This window comes from Capsicum annuum, unplaced genomic scaffold (assembly GCF_002878395.1).
Source record: "Capsicum annuum cultivar UCD-10X-F1 unplaced genomic scaffold, UCD10Xv1.1 ctg1000, whole genome shotgun sequence".
Classification (NCBI taxonomy): domain Eukaryota; kingdom Viridiplantae; phylum Streptophyta; class Magnoliopsida; order Solanales; family Solanaceae; genus Capsicum; species Capsicum annuum.
This window is the reverse complement of record NW_025814914.1, coordinates 593,863-604,818: the sequence shown is the minus strand read 5'-3', so window position 1 is coordinate 604,818 and position 10,956 is coordinate 593,863. Positions and strand designations below refer to the sequence as shown.

Below are 10,956 nucleotides of genomic sequence, written 5' to 3'. Positions count from 1 at the left end.
TATGTAATAATGGTATGGAAGGATAGCCTGTACACCGACCTTACTCTACATTGGTGGTTGAGAGGTCAAGCTATCCAAAAAAGAATAACGGAAGTACATGAAATAGCAAATAATAACAAAAACAACAAGATTTTTAAACCTAATTATGTATGTTCTGATTATTATGATTAGAATACAGCACCAAGACCAGATGGAAGAAGTGAATTAGGTCAAGCAGCAGCATTGAGGACAGGAGGAGACAAAGCCTCATTGTATAACTGTAAAATGTATGGATTTCAAGATACATTTTGTGATGATAGTGGCAAACATTTCTTCAAAGATTGTTATATTGAAGGCACTGTTGATTTCATCTTTGGCAATGGCAAATCCTTATACCTGGTAACTATTAACAGTTCCATTTCTTTCTTCTTTCTTTTCTTTAAAATCAAAGTCAATTTCATCCATTCCAACTGAACCATTTGATACATTTTGTCAAAACAATTGGTTCAACTTTTATTTTTGGCATGATATATAAATGTGTCCTTTAACTTGACCTCAACTGATATTTGTGCCCTTCATTGTTTGAATGTGCACAACTAGGTACTTACACTTGTAGAAAGCTGAACAAGTAGACATACGTGTCTTACATGGCAATCTCACGTAAATTGCCACGTGGGATGTTTGTGTCTATTTGTTTAGCTTTATACAAATTTAAATGTCTACCTGAGCACACCCAAAGTTTCAAAGTTGGAGGACATAAATGTCAGCTAAGATCAAGTTAAAGGACACATTTATATATTTTGTCTTTGTTTTTTATCGGTAAATCTATTACACTTCTACTATTATGGATTCAGAATTTTATACATTTACTATTTTAGTGATTTTTCAAAGACACATACCATGAATCATTTCCCTGTTTTAGTCATAATATAAAGTAGATGAAATTTTTTTTCATCTATGCCCTTTTTTTTTTTTTGGAAAAAATATAGAACACAGAGACACATGTGATTCCAGGAGATCCAATGGCAATGGTGACAGCACAGGCAAGAGCTGCAGCAAATGTAGACAGTGGATTTTCGTTTGTGCATTGTATGGTTACTGGTACTGGAAATACAGCATACTTGGGAAGAGCATGGAAACAATTCTCTAAAGTTGTTTTCTCATATACTGATATGAGTGATGTTGTTCACCCTGAAGGATGGTCTGATTTTGGCAAAAAGGAGTTTGGCAGGTTAGTAGTCACTGACAATAGTGTAGAGTATTTTGTACGCACAAAACTTAAATTCGTTTTACTAACATAAGTTCACCTAAGTCTACACACAAAAACTCTCTTTATCCACAAGCTCATCATTACTGCAACGTCAATTCACTTATCTTGGTTTCAACGGATATCACTGAAGACCCTTAATTAAATCTTAGAAATTTATTTAACTACTTTAATTTAGTTATCACATACTATTGATCCACCACTTTGAATGACCTTATTATCTGATATCTCGCTCGAGTGTCCATAGGCGATGTTTGCTTATAAAAAAAAGTCGCCCCTTTTATCCTATCACTCCTACTATATGTAGAAGTTAAACTCTTTTGTTAATTAATTTAAGAGGGATAATATGGTCACTAATCGAGTTTGATATAAGTTCGTTTTGTTGGTAAGAACGAATATTAATAGCTATATACTAATTCGCGTTATAACAAAATAGAGGGTCATGACAAACCAATAGAATGTACGAACCAAAGTCAGAAAGCATATTATTGTTACATGTTTAAATATTTCTAACAACTGAAAGTGCATTAAGTATGAGGCTAACTCGTGATTTTAGAAATGGGAAATAACAAGTTGCATTAAAAAAATGAGTTTCAGATGTGTGTGTGTGTTGATAGTATAAAAATATATTTATAGAATTAAATAACATATATTAAATCCACACATATTATAACGTAAATTCTCATTATTTTCAGCTCGGTCTATTATGGAGAATACAAGAATAAAGGAGCAGGAGCAACTTTGGATCGTAGAATTGGGTATGTGAAGAAATTAAGTGATGAAGAGGCAAAACCTTTTATTTCCCTTGCCTATATTGAAGGCTCCAAGTGGTTGCTTCCTCCCCTGACACTTTAAATATTTGAAGTATTATATGGTGGTGCTGTTTTGATAAAAGATGATTTTATCTATTGTAAAATGTTTTAATGAAGAACAAAAAGTTCAAATCACTTTTTTAAAGCTCTTCACACTTTTAATATATTATAAATAAATTCTTTTGAATCCCAACCTCTTTTCCCCCTTTTGCCTCCTTTACCTAGTATTGAAACACAATGTACTAGAGTGTGGACCATATAAGTATCTTGCACTCTGTTTGAATAATCCTTATATATTACTCCCTCCGTTTTACAATAAGTGAATTGTTGGAGTAATTTTAGTGTTTCAAAATAAGTGAATGGTTCACAATTTAAGGTAGATGTTAGAAATTCTTTTCAAATTTATCCTCCATTAAATGTGCATCGGGAGTGATGTCTTTTTGAAGAGGGTAAAAATGAAAAAACATGATAAATTTATGACTTTGCTTTTTTTTTTTCTTAACATGTGTGCCAGAATCCAACAATTAACTTATTATGAAGTGGAGGGAGTATTATATTGTACCGTACTGTATTATTTGAATGCATATAATTTATTGATAGATCGTATCGTTTTCTAGTGTTACATCATGTGATAATGTTATATATTAATAATTTGAAAAAAAAAATCTACAAGAAAAGTAGAGTATGTAGCTAAAATTGTTATGAAAAAATAAGTGTCGACATTGAAATTTTGTGGGCTCTACAAAAAGAGTTCAAATTTGGTTAGAGTTCTTGGGGGCTACTTTACCCTAAATTTAGCTTGATGACTACTCAACCTAAACCCTAAATTCACGGGATATTCACAAAGAGATCAACGATCTTCAAAGTCCCAATAAGTTCATGGGATATTTATAGATCAAAATGCTTTCTTCTTGATAATCAAATAAATCAAGAAGATCCATCAAATTCAAATACTCCTACGTTCGAGAAATACTGTTGGAGTACCACATCAAATTCAACTACTCCTACGTTCGAGAAATACTGTTGGAGTCCCACATCGGTGGGTTAAAGGGTTCTTGATCTCTTCATATGGTCTTGGACAATCCTCCCCTCATGAGCTAGCTTTTGAGGTTGAGTTAGGCACAAGGTCGATTTCTTTATTATGGTATCAGAGCCAGGCTCACCCAGTTCATTGTTTCCGATGTTGGGCCCCCGTCTTATAATGTCCACGCTCCAAATATCCAGCCCTGGGCGTGCGGAGGGTGTTGGAGTCCCACATCGGTGGGTTAAAGGGTTCTTGGTCTCCTTATATGGTCTTGGGCAATCCTCCCCTCATGAGTTAGCTTTTGAGGTTGAGTTAGCCACAAGGTCCATTTCTTTATTAAATATGCCACTAACGGCCCTCGAATCACGGAGAAATTCATATCAAATTCTATGTTCGAGAATAAGCCACTAACTACCCTCGAATTACGGAGAAAATCAAGAGAGGAGAATCAAGGGAGGAACACATTTGTAACCACAATCGTTTATCAATAAAAAATTCTTGTTTCTTCATATTTTTGTTTGTGGTTAAAATTTATTTTCCATGAACGAAAATTTGTTGCGAACAATGAATTCAAGAATAAAATAAGATCATTGAATAATAAGTATATAAAAATAAATAAGAAAAAAAATACAATCACACCAAATTGCGTTGTTACACAAGAGGGGTATAAAGTTGCAGCTTAGACTAAAGGAAGGGAAAAACAATGAATCCAGAACATGCGATAGAGTAGTTCAGTACGGAGGAAAATACTTTGTCTCGTTAGGACTTGTTTAAGAAACCAAATTTGTTTGGGAATAGGGAATCAAATTTCCTTAGGATTTAGTATTTATTTAATTGATGTGTAGTTAAAATTTGTTTCTCCAAATTCATATTGGAATAGGTTTTGTACTCTTAATTATTTAATTTGATTTTCTAGTATTATAAATAAAAGCAATCCAAAGAGTTTCCTCTTAGAGCAAGTATAACTCTATCTGTACCAAGAATGATAATAATTGAGAATCACCCGATCTCTAATTCAGAGGCGAATGTAGGATTTAAAGTTTGTGGGTTTCCCATATTAGATAAAAATAAAAACAAATAGTAAGTAATGGATTTGAACCCACAACCATGAGTGCAATAAAATTTTTACAAGCACCTCTACCCCACTAGACCAACAATACAATTTGGTTATAGATTCTCAACTTAAAATTTTATATACTTACTATATTTCTCTATATAAATACTAGGTCCGTACGAAAGTTTTTGGGTTCTCGGGAACCCCAACGGGACCTCTAGATCCGCCCCTGTCTCTAAATGTTAATTATGTCTTAAATTTTTTTCGTCGTGTATTTTAGAAAATTCACATATTTTCTTGTAGTGAAATTTAAGTTTGAGAATAAAATAGAATTATGGTTTCCAAAATATACAAGAGAAAAATTTAAGATATAATTAACAAATTTCTTTATCAGAATTTTGGCTTCGAATTATTTTGATATTATGAGTTTGAAATTCAATACTACTATTTATTTTTTAAGTGGAAAAGTCATCGTTTCCACCTTAAACTATACTCGAAAATTCTAGATCACACCTAAACTATCATGGTGACCTATTACACACCTAAACTATATAAAAGTGAAATTTTTTACCCCCTAATTATTTAAATAAAAAAAAGCGCGTCTAAATTAAAAATTAATGCAAAAAAAAAATAAAATTAAAATACTCCTCTTCCCAGCCCCCAGCATCCATCCCCCCCCCCTCCACCCCAAAACCATCTTCTTCTACTTTCCTGAATTGTTGCAGTTATAAAAATCCCCATACTAAAAATTCCAATTCCAATTCCAAGTTGCTAATGAGTCTGTTGATTTGAATTCCTTTTAAATTCGAACGATTAATGGTGGCTGAAATTCCTCCTTCTTCTTCTTCCCCCAATTCAATTCAACCATCGAACCCTATTATTGACTCCGCCGAAGCTGCAAATCAAGCAATCGTCGCCGGAGCTACATCACTGACGATGATGTCAGCTAATCCAGCAACCAACATGACTTCTCCTTCTAACATCTCACAATTGCCTTCAATTGACCCGTTAACCAAATCTTAGCAACAACAGCAAATTCAGATGCAGCCGTAAAAAATGCAACAATAATTGACACAATTGCAACAACAGCAAATGCAGCTTCAGCAGTAGCAGCAGAATAGTAATTCGAGTAATATTAATAGTAGCAACAGTAACTTAATGTCTGCCTCTAATTTTCAGATGCAGCAGAGCTTACAGAGATCACCGTCGATATCGAGGTTAAGTCCAATGCAAATGCAACAGCAGCAGCAACAACACTTTGGTTTGTTGAGGCAACAATCAGGAGGAGGGCTTTATGGTCAAATGAATTTTTCACATACCTACACCTTTCTTTAGGATTTATAAAATGGGACCAACATAGAACCTTGCGATTAATCTGTCATTGCAGATCAAAAATTGATCTTATGTAAGCTAAAACATCAAGGAGGGTTTGGACATTGAAGAAAGAAAAAAATTGACCTCATAACAATAGAGGGAGGTTTTGGACATTGAAGAAAAAAAAAATTAACTTAAAAAGAAAAAAAAATTATAAAAATAATAAATTTATTATTTTTTCGTATTATGTTGATGTGGCAGGCACGTGTAAAATACTGCACCACCTACAAGTGGTATAATGCTTTACAGGGTGTAGAAAATTCCACTTTTATATAGTTTAGGTGTGCAATAAGTCACTTTGATAGTTTATGTGTGACCTAGACTTTTTGAGTATAGTGTAAAGTGGAAACGATGACTTTTTCCTTTTTTTCCTCACACACTGCATTTGCCTCCATTAGTCGAGATACTTAATGTTTTCTTTTGTGCATTGTATGGTCACGGGTACTGGAAAAATAGCATATTGGGGAAGGGCATGGAAGCAATTCGTTAAGCTAGTGTTTGGATTGTGATTTCATCTCATGATAAATTTTTAAAAAGTCTATGGTTTGGAACTCCAAATCATATGATTTCAATGTATTTAAACCTGTCAAACGGGTCGAGTTGACCCAGCCCAATCTGACCCGTTTAATAAAATCGGCCCGATCAGCCCATGGATTGTAGGGTACCGAGTCCCAGGATGGTTTAATTTTTTGGTTGAGCCCGATTAATCCGGTCCAGGCCCGCCGGTTAACCGGCCCAGTTATCTTTTTCTTTTTAGAATTTTGGAGATTTGGGTCAAACTAGTCGTTGGCTCAACGGCTATATAGCCATTTTTGAGTCCAAACGGCTAGTTTGGGCCCTTTTATTAAAAAAAAAAAAATCATTTAAAATATTTTTTAATCCCAAAAAAATTCCAATAAATACCCTACACCTTCAAATCATTTTTCACACAATTTTAATTCTCTCAATTCTCAATTCTCAATTCACAAATATTCTATATATTTAATTTCCTAAAGTGCTCACTTTAATTTTTTAATTCTACGATTACAAAGTACGAGTAAAAATTTCTAAAGTCGCAACCTTCGGATACTTTTAAAATTTGGTATTGTCGTTCCATCTCTTACGTTTAATTTCTATTTAGTGTATTAATATTGTTGAATATTTAATTTTATTATATTTGTGTATTTTGAATTTTTCTAGTTTAATTTATATTATGGATAAATTAAGAAACCTCGCTACTAAAGGTGTTAAAATTTTTTGTCCCGGAAGCAATAGTGGTAGTAAAAAGCGAATTACTAGTGGTAGAGGTACTTCAAGTAGTAGATATACCCGCGTGTCTTCGCCTCTGGTACCACTTGGTACACCTTTTGAGGAAGAAATAGGTGTAGGTGCTCATGATATGGATTATGTAGAAGTTTAGGAAAATTACGGTATAGAAGAAGAAAATGAAGTAGATGCGGTTAATTTAGACGAAGATGATGAAAATATTGGTGAGACACCCGCAGTAGAAAATGTAAAGTTAGATCTGAATTGGTTAATCTCCCTCCCCGTCCTCCCCATGCCTCAAGAGCTCGTAAAACAACTAGTATTGCATGGCAATTTTTTGAACATATATCATATTCTGAGGTGCAATGTAATATTTTCAACAAATATATAAGCATAAAAGCGGAGGCAAGCAAGGGGGTACGGGTACGTTAATGAGACATATAGGTTATGCTCACAAAAGAGAATTAAATATTGTACGAGGTGGTGGGGATGTTGGTGGGCCAACACAAACTAGAATGGAACCAACAACCGGTCAGGTAATGAAGAAGTATAATAAATTGAGGGATCGGGAAGAAATAGCTAAAATGGTAGTTGTGGGTTGTTTGCCTTTATTCATTATATACAAGCAATTTATAATCCTACGTTTAATGGTATTCCTAGAAGTACTTGTTGGTCTGATATTTTTAGACTTCATTCACAATATTATTTTTATTTATCTACATTGTTAAAAATATTCAATGTAGGTTGTCCCTAACTTTTGATCTTGGTCGTGCTGTAAATAAAAATTCGTTACTTGTCATTGGATGTATAGTAATTTTGTGATGCAAAAACGTATTCTTGCTTTTTTATATGATGAAGATCGTAAACATACTAGAGATTTTATTGCTGATTCGATTGCTAAAGTTGCAGAATTTTATGATATCGAAAATAAAATCTTATGTATTGCTTTTGATAATGCTTCTAACAACAAGATTGCTATAACAAAGTTAAAATGTGGCCTATCTCCGCCGTTACCTGAAATTTTTCATATTAAGTGTGCATGTCATATATATAATTTAATTGTAAAAGATGGTCTTGAGTTTTTTGAGCTTTATATTGAAAAAATTCGTCTTGTTGTTGGTTTTGTCAAGTAAATAATTGAAGAAAAAGAATTAGAGAATTTAAAGTTAAATGTCAAGAAAATAGACTTGCACCGATATTGATGTCTGAGGAAATTGATATTAGATGAAATTCTACGTATGATTTTTTAAAAACTTGTTATAAATATAGAGTTTCTATTACACTAGTTTTTAACCAACATTATGGTTCATTTGTTGATTCTGCTGATTGCATGCTACATGATTCTGATTGGATTGTAATTAATGATCTTGTTAAGTTTTTAGAAAAAATTTATATAGCTATGTTTGAATTTTTCGATGCTTATTATCCTACTGTTTGTAATATTTTGGTCTATATAGCCGATATCTTTGGTTTGCTCAAAGAATATAAAAATAAAGAAGGTTATAAAGAAGCTGTTGGTGCCATGTTTATTAAATTTAAAAAAAAAAAAAATTCCCGATTCCCCCTATTTACTTGGTTGGTGCTATGCTAAATTTATGCATGAAATATAATACTATGTGCCACTTTAGTACTCTTATTTAGGCTAACTTAGAAATAAATACTAACAATGATTCTGAACAAGTACAACCTGATTTGTAGACGACTATGAGTGATGCGAATGAATACATAGAAAAATTATATAATCACTATGCTGATTTAGTTGATTTAGTCGTACCTACAAATATCACTCCAACTGTCGCTCCTTATCTTCCCGAGAATCCATCATCTATAATATATTAAAAGTGTGAAAACCCTTAGAAAAGTGATTTGAACTTTTTACCCTTCATTAAAACACTCTCCTTTAGACAAAATCGTCATTTTACTATTTTTTTTTAAAATTATAATTATATATAAATACTAATAATATATATTTTTGAAAAAAACAAAAAATCACCATTATTAAAAGAGTCTTAATTATGGTATCTTATATTTGGCAAATAAAGACAACTATAGAAGTAAAACAAAATTACTTTATTAGTTTAAAACGATACAACTTGTTTGAAATAAAATTCACCGTATACATTAAAATAATAAATTTATCCTATTTTTGGACTGTTGTTAAAGTTAAAAGCAGTAGTAAAATAATTTAATAATTTAATTATTGGTGTTGCCTTCTATAGACGTATCAACTAAATGTGTATCTCTCCTTATCCCTTTATTTATGAAAAAAAAATCTATAATTTATATCTATATCTATAATCTATAATATATTAAAAGTGTGAAGACCTTTAGAAAAGTGATTTGAACCTTTCGTACTTCATTAAAAGACTCTCCTTTAGACAAAACTGTCTTTTCACTATTTTTTTAATATATTATTTAATTATTTTGAATATATTAACTAAACTCTTAAAATATATGGGACTCCTAAAATATATGGCAGGAGAATTAATTAATATTTTCCTTTGTACTGATCAATTAGAAAGATATCCCTAAATAAGATAGAAAAATACTCCTAAAATAGGATTAAGGAAATACTTTTATAAATATTGAGATGCACGTTAAACTAGAGAAGAAACTGGTTTACTTATTGGAAAAATATGATTAACGCTCATCTAATTTGATTCAGTTGCATGTCTAGATTGGTGGATGCTTTAATTTTCTAACCCTCAACTTCTTCACTATTTTTGTCAACATAATAGAATTCAACGTATGCGTGTGTGTGTGTATATATATATATATATATATATATATATATATTTTCTTTAGTGTCAAAATTTTCGCTTAGAAAAGAATTATTTTCATCAAAATTGAAGTTTTGTTCGCTATTGTATTATTTTTTTGTAATTTACAGGTGGTAGATAAATGTCGGTCGGCTTTGAGAAATTTTTTGTGTGAAGTTTAGATTTAATTATATTGTTTTGATGTCTCTATCATCATATTATTTTGTTGCAGTTTACAAGTGGTAGATGAATGTCAATCTGGTTGTTTTTTTTAGGAACGGGTAGGTTTAATTAAATAAATTCTCCAAAAGATGTTGAATTTAATTATTGTATTTATATTCAATATTTAAATAAATATCTTATTTAGCATAACATTTGAACTTAATAAAGTGAGGTACACGCGCAAAACGCGTACACCTAAACTAGTCTTCTAAAAGGCCATCACATAGTGGTTTTCCTGATTCCTTTTATAATTTACCTTGTTGGAACAGTGTTGATGAGAAAGCTTACATATCAAGTTATCGGGAAGAGCTTAAATATTATCTTTGGTCGCCGCCAGAGGATCGCAGACGACGGATGAACACATTGAATTGGTGGAGGACTAATGAAACACAATATCCTGTGCTTTCAAGATTAGTTAGAGATATCTTGAATGTTCCAATGTCAACCGTTGCATCAAAGAGCGCTTTTAGTCAGGGATGACAGTAACTTAGAGACAACCGACACTCATTGAGAAGCAATGCAATGAATCTAGTTTACCTCAGAGATTGGATTAGAGTGGAAACAAGAAATCAAAGAATGGAACCAGAACCGAACGACGAGCAAAAAATGTCTTCACGGGAAACTCAGCAAAATCAAATCCAATGCATGGTTTTACTTCCGTTGACTTTGACTATCCTATGCAAGTTCCCGTTAATATTAACACGAATGAGTTAAAAAAAATGATGCATAATTTGTAGATTTTTCAGTCATGTAAATTATAAATTTGGATCATTTTGCAATCAATAAAATTCAACATTCATTCACTCCTTAGTCCTTACTTTGTAATTTTTTTCATTTAATGATTCAAATTGAATTTCTAGTTTAAATTAAAAACTTACTTTTAATATATTATTAATTTACTATCAAGTATTATTAATTTATTATATTAAGTAGCATATATTTTGTATATTTGTGTATATATCTTCTATACATGTGTATATATTTAATGTATACATGTGTATATATTTTATAAATTGTATATATATTGTAGTGTATATATATATATATATATTGTAGTATATGTTTTATTTAAAGGAGTACATACATATTGAATGGTGCGTATATATGTGTATATAACTTCTATAGACGTATATATTTAACGTAGACATGTATATATATTTTATAAATTAGTATATAACTATATATATATATATATATTGTAGTATATGTTTTATTTAAAG

At 31.5% G+C, this 10,956-nt stretch overlaps 1 protein-coding gene across 1 annotated transcript in view; it reads left to right on the top strand.

Moving 5' to 3' along the window:
- Window positions 1-2,680, top strand: part of LOC124890022 (pectinesterase 1-like) — an 8,410-nt gene extending 5,730 nt beyond the window's left edge. The window contains exons 3-5 of the mRNA XM_047401916.1: window positions 172-378; window positions 969-1,210; window positions 1,942-2,680. Of these exons, the coding sequence (XP_047257872.1) occupies window positions 172-378; window positions 969-1,210; window positions 1,942-2,101 (609 nt within the window). The 3' untranslated portion in view covers window positions 2,102-2,680. The remainder of the gene's footprint in view (window positions 1-171; window positions 379-968; window positions 1,211-1,941) is intronic.
- The last annotated feature ends 8,276 nt before the right edge of the window (window positions 2,681-10,956 follow it).